Genomic DNA, 24,547 nt, shown 5'->3' with positions numbered 1-24,547 from the left:
CAAAATTAGAACAATATATTGTATGTGAGCCACTTATGAAGAAATTTATTGTAGAATATTGAATGTTTATGATTTATGCCTTATGGATGAGCATAAAAATATTTATCACCATTTAACAATATTTTTGTGTAAAAGTTTAAAACTGGTTGGCAGGAGTCAGAACTGCTTACGTCTATCACGTACACTTCATATATTTGTTGATTATCATTACTTGTTGTGGGTTAGGTTATTAAAAACGATGAAACTATCAATCTGTCATCTGTGCTCTTTTCGCGTTTTTCAAGTTTTTTATTTTAAAATTCAAAAATTGTTTTTTTTGCTACTTTTTACTCAAAACATCAAATCAACCACACAAAAAACACGGATAATTTTGGTTTTGAATTTTATAATTTTTTATAATAGGTAGGTACATTTTTAATCTACACAACAAAATTATGTTTAAATTTCCAATATGAAAATGTAGTAAGTAATAAGTATTCAGATGAATCAACGCCTGCGAGAGTGTTGTTTGTTGTATAGGCACCTATATATTAAATTCGGATGATATTGGCATGTTGTTTTTTTTTTTTTTTTTATGAAATACCTAAGTATAAGTGCACTAAAATACATAATGATTAATGAACAAAATGAAACAACATAATATGCGAATGGGGTTGTTTGTTCGAGCACACTCGGAGGGTTCGACTCGTAACTGGTTTTTTTTTTTAACTATATAGGCGGTGTACTACAAATACAGGGTGGTAGCTTACTTGGCACGTTCTTCCACACTTTTTTCATATAATAATGAATGTTTAAATGCAGTACACTTCTTAAATTGTATGAAGGTATATGGAAATATTGTACTCGAAAATATAGTGCTTAAGTATACTTAAAAATTGCAACAGAAAAAAAAAAAAATAGGTAGAATTTGAATAAATTCATTATTATAAGATAGATTAGGGTGGACGCAGTGAGCGTGCTTGGTGGACAACCCGGTATTATGCTCACATAAAGCCTGTTATTGCCGCTGATCAAAAATACCTACCTCAGATAGCGTTTAGGTCGAGTGAAATAAAATTCTCGATTGATGGGGGGATAAGATGGGCTCTTCGTTTCTTAGTTTGTCAGTGGTCTATTGTTACCCGTTTTAGGTGTGGTTGATTTCAATCGGCTATGTTACATTCCCCGTATGATTGCTGAGTTTAAAACGAATAATATAATAAAGAATATACTCTCGCAGTTGTATATAAGATATATATCTTAATAGATAATATCTTACAGGCTCACACATAAATATAATATTGAATAGCATCGGTTCTAAACATTGTACACAAACACTGAAGTAGGTATACCTACATAGTATAATACAGTATACAGATCCATACACTGTTCGTGTTTCGTATACGTATGTATTTTTCGTAATCTGTAAAATAGGCACCTACCTATTTATTTTAGTATTAGTAAATTATTTATATTATGATAGTAATATTAGTATTATCAGTGAATAGCTGACAGACGATAAAAAAATTATATTAACTAATATCTGTGTAATAATGTACAAATATACAACGCATATTATACTAGTGCATTTGCCTGATAAATGCCTGACGCATGACTATGGCAATCGCTAACCCGTCTTCTTTAAACTCGGCCTTTGAAAAAACAAATGTTATAGTTCATTAGCATACCTCTGGGCTTTGATACATGATATAATATAACAACTCGATATTTATTAAATGTCTTTTAATTATCAGTAAATATTGAAAATTGTTTAATTTAAATAATATTATGTTTACAGCAAACTATTACGACTACTATAGTACTATGGACCAACTTTTTATTGTCAACTATATACTTTTTTACTTATTCATTAGTCGTGAGCACCTATCTAAAAAAACAAATAATAAAACCCGTGGAAATATCATTCCCAATGGCCAATTTACATACGGCGACACGCTCGAAACGGGCGTAGGACGTTTGCGCATCGCTTTTGTTAAAAAAAGGCATAGGGTATTTTCCCATAGATTTTGTTTTTAATAACCTTTTTATAGGCCGTTTGTGCATCACAGTTTTACATTTCCATATGTCTCTCTTCAATTGTATCACGTGTATTGTACTCATTTTATAACGAAATATTTAAGCGACAGACTAACGGTAATGATAGGCTTTTGAATATACGTAACCTAACAAAACCAAAAACTATGGTTGTAGAATGTAGAAGGTAAATATTGTTGATTTTCGTATATAAATCTACAACTGTGGTCCCTAAGCTTACATAAGTTATCGGTCATATATTTATCATATTATCGTCACGTACATAATGTCATTGATGTATCGGATAGGTCGTGTCACTAGTAGGTAGATTACCAACTCAAGGTGGGTCAAGGTAGATACCTCATCGAAACCTAGTGTAGAGTATAGGGGCGAATGTAAGTTCCTACAACGGAGTATAACAGGTACAAAAAATACATACGTTAGTTGCTACGCGATAGAAAAAGGTACATAATATGTAAGTTCCTACACGGTAAAAACCAGGTACGTATGTTAATTCCTACAGGGCAGAAAAAGATACATACTATGTATAGTATATATACGAATTTTCAAAAATAAATATATAACGATTAAAAAATATGATAAAAATCGCATAGCGCATTGCCACAAATAAATATAATATAATAATACGAATATTAATTATATTTAATTAATATTGTTATTATTAAAATAAATATTTTGTTTGTCAAAAAATATAGATAATAAAATATTTTATCTTTCACCCTACGTTGAGTTGGGATATTATTATCAGCTTGTAGCTTGTCGTATTTTAACGTAATTTCATATACGTTTTGATTTAAATGAAGTATATTTGAATGTTTATTACTAATATGATATTAGTTAGCTATACCTACCAACGTATAAAGTTTCAATAAAAAATTGAAATTATTATATACAGTGGTGTATATAGATTTTTTAAAAGGCCATGCAACACCAAAAAATAGACACCCACTCACAGACCAATGTGTTTTCTAGGAAATTAAATTTTTAGTTTCCCTAAAAATTAAAGTTGTGACAACCCATCATGCAGCTGCATTATTTGAGACCATAGGTATACGCCACTGAACTTGATTAAGTCATTTCAAATGCATCTCCTAGTAAAAAATGTGAATTTCTGATATGACAATTATAAACAATAACACTATAACAAATAACATATATGTAGTAAAAAAAAATGGTAAAAAGTGTTTATTAAATTTATGGGGGGGAGGGGAGGTCTAAAGTAACATTACTCCATCGCTTTCATGATTTCTTATAAATATTACTCGTAAATAAAATTCGGGTAAATTTCAAAAATGGCCGTGCTAATTTACGCTAATGTTTAGAAAAATATTCAAGCTACAAAAAATATAACTACGTTCAGACAAAATTTAACAGTATCGAAATCAATAATGTAATATATTTATACTTAATACTCATAGTTAATACAAATAACAAATCGAAAACGACATACTGCTCGCAAATTGCAATACTATTATAATATAATATAATATATACTTTGTAGTTTAGAGACCACTATTGATAGAGGTATGTAATACGATTTGTACAAAGAACTCGAAAACCGTACGTCCGATTTATGTGACGAAAAAAATATTGAAATAAAAATTGTCAAATATACCATATTCAATTTATATTGCTGTATACAAATAACACCTATAGGTACTAATATAGTACAATATAAAGTCATGCGTAAACAATATTTTCGTTGGCATGTCGAACAACGTAAATGTTTATAATATTTACACGTTAGTTTAAAAATATAAAGTCACAAGTAGCGAACGTTAATGTACAATAATAACGTTGGCAACTTTTTGTTATTTTAAATATAATCGATTTACACAAAACGCATACTAAGAGTACCTTTTAAGTTTGGTTTTTATGTCTTCCATCATTGCAGAATTATATACGCAACGACATTACAGATCTTTTGTAATTGTAATTATTGGCTATTTATAATTTTACTAAACATGAGGTATAAACTCATCAGAAGTAATATAAATAGTTTAATAAAATAATAAGTATTAGTTTATTTTTTAAATACAAAATGGAACCTAATTAATGAAAAAAAAAAACACAAAATAATAATAAAGTAGTTTAATTTTAATATAAAAATAAATAACAAAGAAATAAATATGTTTATTTAATTAGTTAATCAGATTTTCAAAGTTCCCCACCTGACTATAAACCAACTTGTGCTCTAAATGAAACACTTTTTGTTTCTTTGTTTTAACGAACGATATTCGATTCTAAAAAAATGAAGATAGTATAACCACTAACAACGCGTAGAACTCTGCAATTATGGAAAATAAAAAACCAAACTTATAAAGTATTTTAGGTATTAATCAGTAAAATAATATACAACCAAAAAAACCTATACTAAATATTGAGTCATTTAGAGTAATACGAGATTTATTTTTAAAAATTCTAAATTTTGATAAATAAAAGTTTACTTTTTTCAATTTAATAATAATAATTTGCATAATTCTTGTTTAATTGCGTATGTTGGTTAATAGGATAATTAAATAGCTTTAAATTAAAAAAAAATTATGTTAAAATGCTGAAAAGTTTTGAGGAAACATAAAAATTGCGCGGTAAGTTTGGTTTTATTTAAAAAATAGTTAAATTACCCATAACTTAAAAAATATTAAAGTTAGACCCCCTCTTTAAAGGATATTTCTTCATCATTTTAGGTACCTATACGGTATACTTTCAAATGACGTCGGCCGGTCACTTCCCCCCGGAACACATTGTATAATACATTAACATTTTAATCACTTCTACGCATCCAAACGCGATTACACTACCCTTGCCGTAGAAAACAGTTTTACCACTGCGGAGTGTCGCTCAATTGAAAAAGAACCAATATTCGGCAAGCCGCGACATGTTCTCTCGTTGGGACAGTGTACATTATTTTGGTACATAGAAATTTCTTTACATCAATTAAATTGACACGAATAACAATATAATGGTCATTGGTCAGGAGCCAAACAGTTGGTGTGTACTGTTACTACTCTTAAAACTATTACCTAATTATAAAGTATAAAACATCGGGTTTCTACTAAAACTGTCGATAAATTTACTTTCAGAGTGAATAATTTACATTGAATACATTTTAAGCAAAGCCGAATCTGTTTTTATCAATTGGTTGTATTGCCGGACTAAGTTGCAAGCGAAATAAATCTTAAGACATCCATATCTCTGTTCAAATACTTCAAATTTTACGTAATCGGTGGCTTTGTAGGTGTTTGACGACAGTGGTCATAGAACACCCGTTTGTCAGTTCTATCACAGAAACAAATCAACTATTTGTAAGCACACAAGTGTGCTTGCCATTTGCGTACAAGTCAGTCACCGAGTGTCCGAGTAGGTATCTTAATTAAACCAAATATAATAATACGAGTATATAACTATACAAATTACAAGTACTGAGTACTAAGTAGTGAAGTGGGATACGTAATTGTAAAGCTGGTTACATACGTAGTGGTTTATATCCGCCTACAACTCAACATGGGGTTATTCAATTTGTACGTATATCTGTATGAGAAAACCCGCTTATGTTTAATTTCGGGCGGTCGACTGTTTCTGCTCACTAAAACCCGCATGCATATGTGTAAGCAAAACGGTAGACGCGGTTTCTAGTCGCCGTGTATAAAAATTAAAAACCACTGTTTAAGCAGCTGAAGACAGTCAACGATATACTCACGTTGGTGTCAAAGTAATAGTTAGATTTCTGTATCTATATTCTATGGATAATCATTTGCATCGACAGATTTATTAGAGGGTATGCCTATAAAAACCTAAGCCAGAGATGTAATATAGAAATTTTATAAAAATGTAATATTCTTAGAGAAAACATATTATAATTGTATGGTGAAGTTAATTAAATAGTACAGAAATGAATAGAAGTTAAATAATTTAATAGTTTATTATAACCATAATATATCATTTTGTATAATAAAGTATTTCAGTACTATAAATAAGTTTTTAAGACATATTATGTCGCGAATTTATTTTTAAACATTCATATTACATAAGATTAAATAGTTGTAGATTAATTAGAAACTGTTTTTCTATTTTTTTATCACAATTATTGCCCACTGATCATAATTTTCTACATCGCTCAAGCATAATACACTTTAACAACTGATTACACATATTGACCATGATTAACATGAAAATGGTCACTTTTAGCAATAAAAATTAGAAATAAACTATTAAATGTTTATTTATAATCAGGCAGGAAATAGTATACATTTATGATCAAAATATATACAGATATTGAAAAGAGCCTGTTTAAAACTAAAATATTTAGTCAATTATTTTTTACATTTTTTTTTTTTTTGTACATAATACATTAGAAATAACATTAAACGCAACTTTATACATTATTAATTTATAATATCTGTACACAATAGTCCGACAGTGGTATCAACATATATAGAAAAATATAGTTATTTTCTCAAATGAATTATCTTCATAAAATTTATTATTTTGTAAATTCGAAACTTTTATAAGAATTTGTATCAAGACACATTACATTAAATTTAATTTAATTTTTAAATAGCATAGTCTCCATATTTACTAAAACATGTATTCAGTGGCGTGAGGTAGTAAAACATTACCAGCAAGCGTTAAAATAAGTATACCTACCTACCTAAAATCCAATAAAAATGTACTCATGTTAATATTTTACTGAATATTATATTTATTACCAAACAAGTTTATTGTTAAATAAAATATAATAAATAAACAAGTATTATAAGTATTGTAAATTTAAATAAAATCAAAATTATTTATAAACAAAATCCAGTAAAAGTACACATACGTCTGTTTTGATTCTAATTTGGATTTTTAGATAAGAATTAATAAGAATTAAAACATCGCCGATGACCGGTTCTACCGACTACCACGAATTATGCCATAGTTAAGAACGTGTTGATATAATGTGATGGTGGCGGTGGCTAATCAAATCGCATCAGAAGCGTTTCTCTGAGCGCTTTCGAGGACCATGTAAAATCGTCGTTATCCCTCTCTACCACACCCAGTCATTCTAATACTACAGCATAGGTAGTCTGGAAAAAACTGAGCGCTTGACTATGTATATTAAGTTGCCTACACAGTAAAACATTTTCTTGATTTTTTTTTTATAAATTATATTATTGTTTGTATTCATAAATTCTTCTGATTAAATCACGAGCAATGACATTTTATATTACCTATCCCTTTCTTTTTACTTTTATCGGACATGCGCTGCTTACCTCACTTGCCCTGACTGCATGTATTAAAAACTAATGTAGATAATAAACACACAATTATATTATATATTATAATTCATACAAATATACCAGCAAAATTAATTTGTCATAATCCCACTGTCAAAAAGAGAAAGGTGGAGAGGTAATGATTTAAGTAATTTATTATTTTTATTGTTAAAAAAACTAGCTTAAATATAAAGTAAAACCAGACGTACAAAAGATAAATAAATTAAAATAAAACCCTTAACAAAAAAAACACTGTATACAAATATTTGCAAATTTATATATTGAAAAATGGCTAAGTATTTAGAATTTTTTTTCTTAATTTTATAAATTTGTTACAACATGGTATCTACAATAAAATAAAAAAAAATAGAAGAATTTGCGTCGATTGATGGATATATGCAGCTACAAGATGTGTTGGTACACTACTCATATGTTTCATCAGAATCAGAATCGTTTACTGCTAGTGAAAGGAAGAATGAATTTAAAACTTCAACAGCCATGGATTTTGTTTCCAAGTCTTCATCAAATCCCGCTTTGAATTCGTCTTCTTTTTTCCATAGTTCAAACGATTCTCGACTTATAATACTATCCTGATAGAGGTTATGGAATAGTCTTAATACCATTTCTAGTGGAAAAACAATTGAATTAATAATACATCTAAAAATTAAATCAATAGCAATTTACCTCCAGAATGCCCAAGTGCAGCAGATATTATTTGAATGCCACACAGACATTGAACTTCTCGAGCCTGGATTTCAGGTTCTGGAAGTGGTTCAGCCCGAATATAATAATTCAATAATTTCATTTTAGCATGGTCAAAGAAATCTTCATAAGAATGATTCGGTTCTAAAAGTTCAAATTTAATATTTGAATAATTAGTATACAATAGTATCAAAAATAATGACTTACTGAAATTTACTATGACAATAGCTATAGTTAATGCTCGCACAAACTGAGGACAATTTATTATTTCTTCACTGATATTAACCTTAATTAAATAGAAAAAATTAAGTTATAACACCATATCAAACACAAAAAGCATAAAAAAATATAGTGCAACATTTTAAATCACTAATTACTGTACTCACATTTATCCAATTATTTAATATATCGTACTGTAGTATGCTATTAGTCAGCTTCATTTTATCATACATAGCAATAGATAAAAGGAATGCTCCAATTCGCTAAAATTAAATACATTTTATAAATAAAATAAAAATAACATAAAAAGATTTAAAAACTTACATCATTTTTAAAAAACTTATTTATTTGGTTATTAGGCATAAATACATCAAGAGAAACATATTTTGACGTCCTCCACTTATTGTAAATCCACAATATACCCCCTTGTTGCTAAAAATACAAAAAAAATATCATTCATACAGGTCAAAAATGTATTAGATATAGTGAAATAAATGATTAAATTAACAACAAAATATAAGTTACAAATAATATTGAGAAGATGTCTAAATGCTAAGCTAATCTTATACTCAATAGAAACATTATGTATCACATCAGAATGAATAGTACATGTTCTATAAATTAATTAAAGTTTAATTTTAATTAGGTACAGAATGATAACAAAAAAGTTTTTAGACTTAAAATTCATATCCTTTGACCAACTAAAAGCATAATATTATTTAAATATTCAAACATATTGGGTAGAACTTCGAATATCTAAACCAGAGGTTCCCAAACTTTTTATTGTACGACCTATATTTTTTTTTAAATTTGGTGACCTACAATATCAATGAATGACCTTTATTTATTTGTTTTGTTGTTTTAGTAGATAAACTGAATTTGAACATCAACAAAAAGTAATAGATGATTAAAAAATGTACTTTTTGAAAATATAACGTCACCTACAGTTTGGAAACCTCTGATCTAAATATAAAAAAAAAGTATATAAACATTTTTGTTTGTTTTAGACTCTTGAAACTAATATTAATTCTAATCAGAATTTAATACTATTACTTACTTCTTTTATGTTTTGTGTTTCCTTGGAGTTAAGAATTTCATTTAATACTTCTACGAAAAATTTACTAGAATTACCTGGCCGTATTGATGTACACGAATCTTTTAAATTATTAAAATCAAAGGAAGCATTTTGTGATAATAATAATGGAGCTATAAAAAAAAAATGTTGTTTTTAAAATTCTCATATAAATCAAATAATTAATTAAGTGTATAAATAAAAAGTTACCAATAATGGCAGCAATATAGGAGAAAAACAGAGGGTTATCCATCAAATAATCATTCCAATTTTTAAGGACAGCATCAATTCTTTAAAAAAAATACACAATAAAATTAGTATGTTATATAGTTTGTAAAAAATAAATTCACCCTTGAGTTATGGCCTCCATCGAAAGAATATTTTTAGATAAAAGTTCTGCAAACATTTTTCCTACCACAGTTGTCCGAGTGATTGGATTATTATCTAAAGTTATAAGTGACATTGATTTCACAAATTCTTCATGTCTTGTGCGAATTACCGAAGATTCATCTTCCGATAATGAATAAATTATATTCTATATCAGAAAATACATATTATAATTCAAACAATACATTATAAATTGTTATACTCTAAATATTTTAGCCTTAAATACACACATCTAAATTTGTCAGTAGCTCATATTCAAGAAGGATATTTTTACATTCCATTTTAATTTTTTCAGAGATCGGATCTGCTTCATTAACAGGCTTTTCGGGTTGTGAACTAGAAGAATTTATTGAAGTGGATTGAGCAAATTGAAACATTATACTTTCTACGCCTGACAAAATATAAATTGAAGTATTAATTATTAAACATGCAAGTGAATTATTAAAGATAAGCCATACTAAACATAATTTTTTGTCCTTCTACAGACTCACTTATAACTAGTTCTCGTAATGTGTTTATATTAAATATAAAAAAAAAAAGCATAAAAAGCATTAACAATAATTTGTATACAATTAAAACAAGTATGTTTACACAATTTGTGAAACTTTAATGAGTTATTGTTATCATTTAGAACAGCATATGGGCATACAGCATTCCATTCATTCTCATTTCCACTTAAAAATAATAATAATCAAAATAATATTTATGAACTAATTTCAGATCTTTATCTTAAATAGTTTCTTTTTAATACAGTTGTAACTTCTCTTCACTAAATTGTATATTATATATAACTACAAATACTACATCTCTCATCTGTATATCTTCCTCTTCGCTTAATTTAACATTTAACCTTGACAGTCTCCTATAACATTTATTTTTCCTGGTAAATATATAAGATGTTTAATTTCGGCGCATTTATTATAACGTAAGCGGTAGGCGATAATAATTAATAATAAACAATTTCTTGTGTTGCTAAAATAATATAAGTTTTATTGTTAAATACATTTTAATTATTATGTTTTAATATGTTTAAAATACTCACCTAAAATAATATAATAGAAACAATAATAAAAGTTTATTATTTCTAAGTATTAAAAATCTTAAAAATTAACGTGGTTTTTACATAGACACATTACTAAATGGACTGACCGTACAAAGAGAGGTTAGTATACCAACATTGTTAGGAAAAGATAGCATACAACTTAAGACGGTCATAAAATAACAAATTACATATCATGGAGTAAAAAATATTGTAATCGATTTAAAACCATTTAGGTAGATAACAAAAATTGAAAATAATAATACATTTGAATTTTGAATTTTTACAAGATAAGAACAACTTATTAGAAATCCCGTATTAAATGTTTAAGAATTTTGACCTAATGAATAATTTTTTGACAACATTCATATAAAAAATTTGACATGCTCAAAAAATAGCTCAAAAAAAGTTTTAAAATATTGCCATGTATAGATCATGATAATATAAATGTTTTGTGAAAATGTTAAATATCTATACTGTTAATTGTTTTTCATTTTTTAATTGAAACAAATAACGGTTTCATTTGGGAATTAATAGGTATTAAACAAATGAAAATCTGTTGTAAAATTTTTAAATTCAAACAGTCATAAAATATGTCCTTGATTTAATTAAAATTTAATTTTTATATAGGTTGAAAAATGTATAAAGAACCTTGTTTTAAATTTTTAATCATAATGATAAAAAACCTTTTTTTATGAATTTTTAATTATACTACATAATTTGTAATTATTGATATTTAGACAATTTTTTAAAAAATTCTTAATTTAAATGCTTATAAAAAAATATTGTACATTTTATAAAATTATAAATTGTTGATATTTTTTAATTAAAAAATGAAAAACTTGTTGGAATCTTATATTCAATTTTGAAGCATTTTTACCTATTTATACATTTTCAACAAAAATTTCAATTGTGTATTTAAATAACTGAAAAAAAATTAAAATATTTTGAAAACTATTCTATATATATATATATAAAAAATGGTGAAAACTTTAAGTTTCTGTGATTATTTGGTTGTGAATTATAACAAATCGTTTTATATAAAATACGAATTACACAATAATATATGCTTATATAAAATGGTATCCGTGTGGGGAAATACATAACTTGTAGGTTTTCAAATAATTCTTATGGAAAAAAATGTTTTTACGGAATTAGGTTTGGACGTGAAAATTGGTTAAGCGTATTTTCTAATGCATAATATTATATCAAAATGATTATTTAAATTCAATACATTTATATATTATAAATAAGAAAATGCGTAGGTATATCATGAATTACAGGTACATAGTAATACAATACGCGATATGCATTGATGCGACAAGAAAATCAATTGTGTGGTTACGAAGTTTACGTATATTCGAGTGTTGTTATTTTCCATGTGCAGCGGCGTCTATCATTGTGGTGGTTCATAATAATGTATTATGTATATACTATAGTATATTTTAGTATTGTGTATGTATAAATTGTATATAATATATTATTATATACCCGCATCCGATCCGATCCGATGGTTCAAAAGTCAAAGGTAAATCATCGCATAATGTCGGGCGCGTCTAATCAAGTTCGTTTCAGTGCTGTTATTACTAATCAATTCGTATACACGATAATATAATATAATATATAGGTGAATATAATTAATAATGTATAGCTATGACGTCAAGTCGAAATATTATATCATATCGTATTATTCTCAAAATATCCGTCGATATTATAATACGTGTAATTATATTTGCGATAGCAATATTATATTGATAATACCGTGTTATGTGTACATTACACTGACCCCCTCAATAAACTTATTAAAAAAAAAAAAAAAAATAGTTCACTAATTAACATGAATTTGCATGACTATTTTCGGAATTTAAACGACCCTTGTTTTCCTAAATAGTATTTTAATACTCTTACCAGTATTACTCAAGTACTTTACAGGATTGCTATGACCTTGTGGGTTCATTTTACTTATAAACACAAAGCAATATAAACTATAAGAATTTAACTTGATCAGTGGTGTATATAGGTTTTTTAAAAGGCCATGCAACATCAACAAATATACACCCACTTACAGACCAAAGTATGTTCTAGAAAATTTAATTTTTAGCTTCCTTAAAAATTAAAGTTGTGACTACTCATGCAGCTGCATTATTTGAGACCATAGATATACGCCACTGAGTACTGATGATATATTTATATACTATATTGATAGCACCTGTTGGTGCTATGGCACTTCAATATATTTTAGTACAGAATGTCTCAATAAGACAATAAGTTCGAACTACGGTTTTTACTTATTATTATTAATTATACTTATTTGTGATAATGCGCTATGCGATTTTTATTATATTTTTTAATCATCATAATATATTTATTTTTGAAAATTCGTATATACATATTTAATTTTTTCCACCGTGTAGGAACTTACTATACCAATTAACAGATTATATTATTACATTTATACTTTTTGTTAAGAGTATTTAGATAATTTCAGTTGGTAAAAAAATAAATTATTAACACCATTAGGTTTTTTGATTAAAACTTAAACAATAATTAATTTAACTGTGAATTTTCTTTATTAAAGCATTCAACAAAACAATAACTTCTTACTTGTTTAATTTTAAAGGTAAACTTTTACCAAAAACTTTCATATCGAACCAAGCGCTCTTGAATCTATTGAAGTGAGTGCCTTAAGAAGCATTATAAATCCAACTAAGCTATAAATGTTCTGCCTTTCAAACTATATATATATATAGAAAATTACCAAAAGCTGTACCACAAAACATTACCAAGGTAATGATTGACTTGGAGGAATCAAATATTCTATATGTTTAGCACCATGTCAACAAATTACTTTTGTTTTACCTGTATCATCTGTTAGATTAGTTTTGTTATTATTTAATATTTAGTATGCAATCTGAAGTTATACCATCTAATGTTTCACTCAGTTCATAATAAAAATGTGATAAAATTTCAACTCTTATACTTGACCTGGACAGTGGACCGTTTAATATTTTTTGACAATCGTACTGTCAACATTAAATTATTACACTTGAGCAATATTTTCATTTTTCACCCAGTCATAACCAGAAAAATTGTTTTTCAATTATCCCCTTATTTCCTAAAAGTTCATTGCTATGAAACGAGCTTCATAACAGTTAAAGGAAATCCCCATTTACTGGTACTGATGAGACCTTTAACAAGATCTTGTTCTTCTTTAATATTAAACACACATTTCCAACCGACTGGTAATACATTTTTATTATTTCTTTTGCGGTAGATGGTAGATTTTGGAACTCCAAACTCTAATACTGCTTCACGTTCAGACATTAAATTTTGTTTTACTACCAATAATGTTTTTTCTAATTGCAGTGGTATAAAATGTTCTTATGGTTGTGCATCAACTTTTTTAGATCTAGTGCCACCCATACTTACTCATAAAATAATTTTTTAAATATAATGTGACTTATGAGAATATTATGATTCTAATCAATTTTTAATTGAAAATAGCGTTCCAATTTAATAATATTAAGTTTATTTATTTAACTACATATCCAGTGGTGTATTTACAGTAGTCAAAAGAAAATAGGATCCTGCTATTGTTTTTTGAAGTATTAGTGCTATTTTTAAATAAATATTTACATCCATTAACAAAACAAAAATAGATAAGTTAAACATATAACCATCAAAATATAAAGTAATAAAATTTAAGGATGCAAATTATAATTATATGTATTATAAAAATAATTGATTGAACAAATACTAAAAATTTAAACTTTAAAGGTATTTAATATATACTAATTACTAATAGTATAACCTGCTTAATCAGTTAAATACAATTTATTATACAGAGAGATCCCGTCACAACAAACTCCTGGGGACCAAATTTTTTTTTGTTATAACGAAAATTTGAATAAGCTCATTATAAGCGCTGCTTTTAGGAAGGAGACTTCTATGACTTTTGTTATAATGGCATTTTTAGTTGCATTGGTATTTGTTGTAATGGGAATTTACTGTATATATTAATAAACATTCATATCATTGTTATTTGCCATAAATGTATTAAGTAACTAACATTTCTAAATAAAATATATATTATAAATTATAATATATAATAAATTGTATATAATATTTGATTAATTTATAATTGCTATAATTATTATTAACTCTTTTTAGTAGTTTTAATGCTTGTTGCATTATATTATTTGATTTATTAGAAAAATATGGCTGGTTAAAATATTTGGATGGGCTGAATTTTTCATCATATAACTATAATTTATTAAATTACAAATTTAATAAAGTTTCTACTTAATGTTTTTCTAAGTAAAACATTGATTTATTTTAAGGTAGAAGGGACGATAAAAATAATAACTTAAAGTTAAATCTTTTAGTACATTTCTGAACAATGGGCATGTCATAAGGATCATGATACAAATTAATTTAGTTAAATTAGTTTGTTTTAAATCCTAATAATTAATTGTACTAAATAATTAAATTGTGTGATACATTGATACAACACATAATCGCCTTGATAGATCGTAGATAAGTTTCTTTTATTTTTCATCTGAAACTATTTATGCCTTCAATCTATATATTTACTATTAAAAATAAATATTAATACATACAAATAAACAAATTATTCCATAGATTGTAGATTTGTAAACTAGATTCTCTTTTAGATAATAAAATGTTAAAAAGTTATTTTATTTTATTAACTTTATAAAAACCTTTATAATCTTTAAATTGTGTTCATCGACAAAGTATCTGCAAAATTGCTAAAAACGACTATATTGAAAATGACGCAATGAATGGTGTTTACTTTATGACCAATAAAAAATTAAAGTTACAAAAATTATTAAGACTATGCAAAAAGCATTCACTAAATCAATATATTACAAATTTTTTAGAAAAAATTAATTTATAGATAAGTTATAAAAATCCACTTATGTAACAAATTATTATGATGTATTTACCATTTCTATAAACTACCATTTGTAGTGATATTTAAAAAAAAAATTTGTTTTACGACTTCCAAAACTATGCGAGTAATATTTTGTGGGTTAATTACGAAAATACAATCTTATACAATATACATGTATGTTTAAAAGATCTGTTTTTAAGATACGTTTACCCCAGTGTCAAGATGCTGTGCTGTTCCATTATTGTACGTTGCAGGGAAACATACCTTTACATCCTAAGCTTTCTAATGAAAATTAATTGAAAAACAATTTTTGATGAATAATCAAAGCAGCACAGAAAATAAGACTCTAATATGAAGACACTGTAAGTAAGAAATCAGTTCTTAGTCTACAAGATGTCCAATGATTAATAAAGGTATAACCGTCATAATCATAATAATAAAAAATTATTTTCTAACACTAAAAATAAAAAATAAAACATCTTATAATTTCTAAAATTGTCAAACTATAATAAAATGCAGTTGAAAATTTTTTTTACATTAAAATTAAATTTAAATTACTTAGCATAAACATATATAGTAATTATGATTCACCACATTCGTAACGCACAAAATCTAGTATATCAATACCATAATCAGTTGCTACTTGTCCTACAGTTATAGATGGATCCAATAAGAAAGCTTGTTCAAGCATACCATCTTCTTCAATAGTTGATTCCGAACTTTTTTCATCTATACTATCCATGGATGAATCATCATTTTCATTCAATGTTTTAGGAGCCACCACTTCTTGAGATTTTATGGGTTCGTGTATATTAAGTACTCCAACACTTTTTGGATTCATACCTAAATAAAATAAATGCTTTAATTTATTTTATATAAATGAAGGGTCCAGTTTCAAAGTGTACAATGCCCAAGTTCACTGAATTTTCAGAAAACCAAAAAAATATCACAGTAATAAAACACATTAAACATACTTGTCAAAGGAGATTGTACGTTTTGAAACTAATTGTTATTTTTAATGTTAAAAATACATTGGAGTTTAACCATTTTGCTTGACAATAATATGTTTTTTGAATTCAGCGATAACAATTCTATATGACACAACATCTATCTCATTTTTCATGAAAAATGGATATTGTACACTTTGAAACTAGGCCCCTCAAGTTATAAACTGATTTTTACAAATTAGATTAGTTTAAATTAAATATAAATAAGTAAACAAATTATTTACCGATAACATGTTGACACATTTGACGAAGAATTTCATCATGAGAACTCTCCATAGACCTTTGGTTAATTTTTTCAGCATCTAGTTGTTTACGGTAAATTAGAAGTGATCCGTATTTACCGGAAAAAAAATGAGATCCAGTTATATTAGCCGGATGAGTAAGACCCATAATATTCAAACCAGTGTCTCTAGTGTTTAAACATGTGGCACGTCTGAGAGTAACATTTTCTCCAAGATTACCTATTGTAACTGCAACATGATCAGCTAACGATTTACCTTCAGCACCGCTTAACTCCATTAAATCACCACTTTTTAAATTAACCTAAATAAAATAAATTATATCATAACAAAATTTTTTTAGCTTAAATTTATGATTGTAGGTACCTTTGAAAATGAATTTTCTAATGCTTTTTGTTGTTTAGCAAAATCTAAACAAGACGAAGTGACTACTTCTACAACAGAATGAAAACACTTGTTACGTGCAACAAAGTCAGTTTCACAATTCACTTCCACCATAGTAGCAACTTCTTTTTGACTATCAATTGCAAATGCAATAACTCCTTGGGCAGTGGCACGATTAGCAAGTTTGTTGGCTTTTGCCCAACCTAGCCTCTGAGCTTCTTCTTTTAACCATGCTTCTGACTGTTTAAAAATATGTATTATTATATACATTATACCTACCAAATTATATAAATTAATTCATTTTACCTTTTCTAAACTGTTATCATTTAATTGTAAAGCCTTTTTGCAGCTTTCAAATGGATATCCTGTTTTCTTTCTCAATTTTAAAAGCTGTGCTTTGGTAGATGACCAGTTTGTACTGGATATATGTATTCCTCTAAGTAATATTAGTGATTTTAACATACTGTAATAAAAACCTTTAAATTAAATTTTTTTACAACTTTAACATTGATAAATATTTAAGATATTAATAAGGAAAACTTCTCATTTTTAATTCTAAGTACATACTATTTAATTATACATTTATAAATTGATATCTATTGTAAATAATTCAGAACCTATTTATACAAATAAACCCATAACCTTATACTTCACATTCTTTACAATACAGATAAATAATTAATAAACTTTACTTAAAAAAATATGCGCATTAAATAAAATTATAAAAACTAAATTAATAAACAAAATAAATAAATAAAATAGTATTTAACAATAGATTGTTAAATATGTATTTAATCAACGCATGATTATAATCAAACTGATTAATTTAACAAAAATTATTTACATTATAATTAATGATAAAGTTAATTTTACGTCAATAGATAAGTTATGGCACAATTACAATTTAATGAAGGTCTAAGGTAAAAACAAATTTGTCTCAAAACTACTAGTGTCACTATGATGAACAAATCACAGTAACGCAGTATTGTAAAACAATACTTTAAAATAGTAAGCTTCGAACAAATGAGTCTTAAAATATTTAAATATTGTATCCTACTAAAGCACTATAAAGCGGTGGTTTGAAATTCTAAAATAAATTATTGCTTACTCTGCTGGAAATTTGAACCTCAGGAAAAAACTTGGATTAGCCTTTGAAATGTGTAAAATACTGAAGTGTGCTTAATAATTAATATATTGTAGTGTGAATATTAATAATTGATATCGAGAGGCAAGAAGGCGGTGATAAGATTATGGATTCTGATTTTCCTCTGAATATGTACACCAGATAACGCTTTATCAGTGTTATCACGTAACCATGTTGTACGTAGTGGTCATTGATAATATCATTTTCAGACCATAATTTATTGGCACGAACATAATTGTACTTGTACATAACATTAATGATTAAGAATTTTACAATTTAAAAGTCAGGTTTTGATATTTAAATGTTCAAATTTGTTGAAAAGTTGCTTTTTGGATGAGTAGGAATATAAATAAGACGATAATACAATATAAGGAATCCAAACTTTTTTTAAAAACATATTATATCACGTAGGTAATTAGATAGATCACTTGGATCGGTATTTAGTACGTTGAAATGAAAATAGGTCTTATTAATATAAAAACGAATCATAATAAAAGAAAGTCAAGGAAAAAGCCTGGTTTTTATTTATTTAAAAAAAAAAATCAAAAGTAAAAATGTTTAGGTACTACTGTCATAAAAATTGATATTGTAATTTTTATTCGAATTATACTGACAAAAATTACAACTATTTAGTGACATACTAACACATTATATATCTATCACTCAAAATCTTTATCTTTATTAACTGCATCGGATATATTATGTACTTAATGAGTAAAACTCGTCAAACCAGATAACTAAAATAAAAACAATAGTTTTTGATTAGAAAAATCGAACAGTGTTCAAAATATAAAAAAGTAGTCGTGACATATGTATATGTAACAACTAACAAGTATTATAATTTATAATATTACCTACTAATTTAAAGTACCAAACGAAATTATTTGTTAATTTTGTCAAGTAAATCATTTAAATAAAATAGATATTAATACTAACTGGAATATTAATTGTGTATTATATATTTATTGTATATACACTGAGTTGTATTATGGACTTTTTTATCTCAGAATTTGACCGGTGCCCAGAATTTTTATTTACTCGGATTTTGTAGTAGTTTACCCATAAAAAATATTCCGTTTTGAAAACTTTCTAGTATTATTTTAAAATATGCTCTAGGTGTTAAAAAGTCTTACTGGCTACTAACAAGTAGCAGGTAACAAGTGTTCTATTCACCGAATATCATCTTATTGTCTATGGTGGGCGGCGGTGGTATAATTTATTGGTGATCGTGATTTCCTCATTTCTGACGTTTGTGTACGGCACCCCGACAACGCTATGACTGCTGTGTCAAAGTCACTTAAATATACACGATCATTGATCTATAAAGAACAAAAATAAATAGATGTTGGTAGAGCCGTACAAGGGCAATAGCTCATTATAGTTATTCATTATGATGTATCGCTATATTGTATGTCAGTGTGTGTATGTGTGGTGTTGTGTGTGTGTGTGTGTGTGTGTGTGTGTGTGTGTGTGTGTGTGTGTGTGTGTGTGTGTGTGTGTGTGTGTGTGTGAGAGAGAGAGAGAGTGGAGTGTGTAAACGAATGGTAAACTAAGACGTTTCAAATGTTTCAATGTCTCTAACTCTGTCACACAACTCATACACAGTCACACATATACATAAGACCTAATATAGTAATAATATATACTAATAATTAATATACAAAATTTGCATTACACCTTGACGAAACAAATGTATTTAAATTAAATTATTTTGTCATGCATAAAGCTCAGATGTAGGTATTATTGATATCACCTATCTATACGATCTACCTTTCGTTACGCTTACGCATTCCTATTACAGGCTATAGCTTTGTTGTTGCTGTTAATATCTTAATTAATTAAATTAGTTATTTATTTTTAAACTGATTTACTAATTAGCGAACTTAAAGCTATTATTGGTGTTTACCTAATATTCAATCGACGGTTTTTTTGATTTTAAAAGAGGTTATAAATGTTATAATTTATAAATACATTTATTTACTATTCTGTTATATTGTAGTCATAGTAGGTATCAAATCAGTAATGACACTATATTAGAATTGTTTTCTAAGTGGGCAATAATTTTTTTCCGACGATGGGGTTACGATATACTAACATTATCGTTATTTCTTCACTTAATATTTTTAAGCACAATATTTTCTCAAACAATAACAGACATAAAAAGTATAGAGAGTAATAGAGAGTATTAAAAATGAATTACCTACTTTAATTATGTATCTCCATTTATAAAATTGTAAAAAAGTATACCTTAAATCATGTTACCTACATGAATACATACAGCTATGTGAATATATATTATTATATTAAATACACAAATACAGTTATCAGTTAACATTTTAATTTAATTTTGATTTGTCAAATTTCAAGGAAGGCGTTGGTGGACAATTGACATAAACAAAATATAAAAAGGGAGAGACACGGGCCTCTAGTGTAGTGCCATCACTGAATGTGAATAATAGATCTAATATACCAGCAGTCTTATAGAATATAATAGTAGTTCACTAATCTTTTTTATAAATACTTACTAGTATTTATAATCAATGGTAGTAGATACAAGGTTATTTATATGTATCTTTTTTTCAGTTTCAATCGACGACTTCGGATAACTATATACTAATATAGTTTCCTAATACACTTTCCCGTTGTCCGAAAGTAACTATATAGGTATATCCTATGGGAATTTACTATACAATAGGAGACGTGTCAAATTGGTGGGATATATAATATACTAATGTACTTATAGATGTATACGCAATCGATTTTAAATCGGATAAATATATCATATCATTCATGTTTTACATTCTACGAATCTACGATGACATAACAATAAGCGATGACAATGTATATAATACAACAACTATAGTAGGTATATTTATTTTTTTTAAATTATGTCCTCAAGGCGATAACCAACTCTTCTAGCCTACTTCGTGTATTTTTTACTACGGTCTGCACGGTGTATATCACTTCCAAAGATGTACTAGCGATGTCTTCTTTAATTTTGTTTTTTAGTTCATCAATATACCCCCACAAAAATAAATCAGGTGATTAAGGTGGAAATTAAAGATCACCATTTTAAAAAAATTTTATTTACTATTTGGAAAATATACGAAGTAGGTTAGAAGTGCTTGAGATCATCTTGGCTATCATCTTGACTCTGGAGGACATAATTTTAAAAAGTAAATAGCAAGTTATATGTACTTTTTTATAATAAATAATAATTCATTTTTATTCGTTTTTTATATTATTTTATAATCTTTTAATATCGACTGTTTTTGTGTCTCACTCTGAATACATAAACTAGATTATTCATTATTATGCGAAATTAATACCTATAAATATACATATAAGTACGTATAACCTAATAAAATTTATCTAATGTTAATTCGATATTCAATGTTATTGGTTTTACAATATTCAAAAAAAAAAAAATCATGAAATAATAGTGTTATAGTATAATTTTCATTAAATACCTACACTGGCTAGTGGCTACACTAAAAAAAGTGTTGTTGTAGAAACACTAGAAACCAAAATATAGTACTGATAGCTTTAAAATTTAGTTGCCTCAGTGACAATATAATATATTTCATTTCTTCTTTATTTTTATTATTTTTGTTTTGGTGTGATAGTATGAAATATTTGTAAATTTTTTCAAAACAATTAATTCTTACAAATAATTTTCATTAAAAATACATCAACGGAAGTATTTAAACGATAATTATATTTAAATTATACAATAATTGCACTAACCATGAGTCAACAATGAACCAACATTCATTAGTATACTATTATACTAGGCATTAATGCATTATACAAATAAGCGCAGTGGCGTAGCCAGGACTTTTTCGGGGAGAGCTAATCAATTTATAAATTAAAATGTTGAAAATGTAAATCAATTTAAAAATGATTTCGTCAAATTTCGAATGGTCAAAATAGAAATATAAAATATATGTATAATAATAATATATTAGTAGGTATACTAAACATGATAATATATTAAGTATGATGTTAACTATTAAATATTGAAATAAAAAATTGAAAATAAAGTTTTATAGAATATAGTTTTGAATAAAATAAAAAAATTAAAAATATGTTGATTTTATTTATTTTACTGTAATATTCATATTTTATTCATAAAATATTATATTTGTTTTTTTTAAAATTATTATTAGATATTAATACATGATTTAAAAAATGTTTTTATTGTGTAGCGTAAATCACATAAAAATGTAAAAGTACTGTACGTCTATACCTAGGACTTGGGGTGATCTAACAATGCATACAGTGTTATTTTTATGATCATAAAAATAATACAAACTATTTTGAGATCCAACCAGATCTCTATGTCAAATTCGATTAATTTGAAGTCAGTCGCACAAGTAGTTTACGAATTTACTTAAAACCAAATAAACAGACATTCATTTTTAATATATAAATTATTGTTGCACGGCCCCTGCAGAGATTGTTCTGAAGTCCGTATATGTTACGGTCTAATCAAAGAATTTTATATTATTTTGTACTTTCAGTATCGCAATTCGCGGGTGATTGTTAAAAACACGTCCGTTTATAGACTGCAGATAATATAATATGGATATATATATAGATATATACCTATATTATAGTAACAGCGAGTTGGCCTTAAACGCCGTCGCGCATGGACTTCAATACACAGTTAGACGTGGACCTACTGTTTAGTCGCAGGTATTGTGAATTTCGATAAGTAGTAAGTATTATCTAAAACTATAATAATAGTTACGGTTGGAAGTTGGCACGCTGCGGTGGCCCGTCAACTGTGACGGAGACGGCTCTTGCAACGCGCGTTATAAATCGTATCACATAATATTATAATACGCATGTAGTATTATATTATTTTGCCACGGTAGAATAGTGCAGTGTTCCGCGTTAAGAGGCTCTATAATTCTATAAATTATAATATTATATCCTGTGACCGCACACCAGCCATATTATTATGTATTGTAAAAATATCATAAAGCAACCACCAACCACCATTTATCATCACCTAATACCCATATAAATTATACATGTAGTATGTAGATAGTAGATACGTTACAGAATAAGATAATCACAGGCCACTGCTGTGTTTATTAGTCATATTACCAGGGCTTACACATAATATTATTTTCCATAAATATCCGTATTAGATATATTTCACATTTTGACAATTATTGTAATAATATTTACACTGAACACTTATTAATTTCACGTCAGATTTTCAAACTTTAGGTGGTGTAATTAAAACTTTTAAGGATTTTAAACTACAAAATTATTTATTCTTGATTTTTGTGAATTTCTGTAAAATCCTAATAAATAACCTTGGAAATTTAACTCGAGGTCTCTCATTAGTTGTATTTCCGGAAAGAAATACCGGAAATAGTTAACATTTTTGGAGGGAAATATTTTACTCATTAACTTTTTATCATACACAAATTGAAGAAAAAAACTGAAAAATGTTAAACATTTAAAATATCTATTAATTGTACAAAAGGATCCAAAATATTATTAAAATTATATCATAATTGGTAAATGCAAATAGGTACAAAGATTTTGTGAAAATTTCAAGTCTCTACGTTTTGAGTTACAACAAATTGATTTTATCGAAAATTAGTTCTGTGAAAAATCCTGTTTTCCCTACATTTTTTTCCGATTAATTTAAATAGTAGGTTTCTACTTGACATTTCCGCTTTAGATCTTTCAAAAATACAAAATGGTTTGAAAAACCATCACCTAAGTAGAAAATTTAAGCATTTTTCATCATAGCCTATGACAATAAGCATTATACGATACAAAAATACGCAGGGAACTATGACGAGAACGTTGAAATTAGTATGAATAAATAGTTAAGTCGCCAATAGGAGTGATTAGAAATTACCGAATTGTAAATATAATTATCAGTAAAACAATATAAAAACCTTGTATTAAAAATGTACATACAATCATACAAATAACAGTCCAAATTGTACAGTCTTTATAGGTATTACAATTACTTTTGTCGTAACTTGGCGTTGACAATTTGACGTTAGGTACCACCTTGATAGGTTTTATTATTAGTTCTTATTCATACTTTTTATTCTTACTTCGACTTAATTATAATACAATTTATAACTTAATTCATAGGTTTATCGGTCTATG

The 24,547-nt window shown here is 26.8% G+C and overlaps 2 protein-coding genes across 3 annotated transcripts; both read right to left on the bottom strand.

The window, feature by feature from the left end:
- Positions 1–7,591: 7,591 nt before the first annotated feature.
- LOC113557529 lies at positions 7,592–10,862 on the bottom strand. 2 transcript variants are annotated; one of them, XM_026963100.1, is made up of 10 exons: positions 10,715–10,862; positions 9,903–10,063; positions 9,636–9,820; positions 9,496–9,575; positions 9,271–9,419; positions 8,538–8,645; positions 8,381–8,476; positions 8,202–8,280; positions 7,977–8,138; positions 7,592–7,917 (listed from the first exon to the last, which is right to left on the bottom strand). In XM_026963100.1, the coding sequence occupies exons 2-10, from the start codon at positions 10,047–10,049 to the stop codon at positions 7,715–7,717; spliced, it is 1,209 nt and encodes a 402-aa protein (XP_026818901.1). In that variant the 5' UTR covers positions 10,050–10,063; positions 10,715–10,862; the 3' UTR covers positions 7,592–7,714. The 2 variants fall into 2 exon arrangements, with proteins under 2 accessions (XP_026818901.1, XP_026818902.1); XM_026963101.1 differs by lacking the exon at positions 9,903–10,063 and having other exon boundaries at positions 7,715–7,917.
- A 5,228-nt stretch (positions 10,863–16,090) lies between these two features.
- Positions 16,091–18,505, bottom strand: LOC113557149 (elongation factor Ts, mitochondrial). The gene is made up of 5 exons (XM_026962481.1): positions 18,365–18,505; positions 17,563–17,719; positions 17,239–17,496; positions 16,858–17,176; positions 16,091–16,469 (listed from the first exon to the last, which is right to left on the bottom strand). Exons 2-5 carry the CDS (start codon positions 17,716–17,718, stop codon positions 16,207–16,209), a joined length of 996 nt encoding a protein of 331 aa, XP_026818282.1. The 5' UTR covers position 17,719; positions 18,365–18,505; the 3' UTR covers positions 16,091–16,206.
- Between the last annotated feature and the right edge of the window lie 6,042 nt (positions 18,506–24,547).

The sequence above is a fragment of the Rhopalosiphum maidis genome, chromosome 3 (genome assembly GCF_003676215.2).
Source record: "Rhopalosiphum maidis isolate BTI-1 chromosome 3, ASM367621v3, whole genome shotgun sequence".
Lineage (NCBI taxonomy): Eukaryota > Metazoa > Arthropoda > Insecta > Hemiptera > Aphididae > Rhopalosiphum > Rhopalosiphum maidis.
The sequence above is the reverse complement of the archived record's forward strand: the minus strand, read 5'-3'. Positions and strand labels throughout refer to the sequence as shown.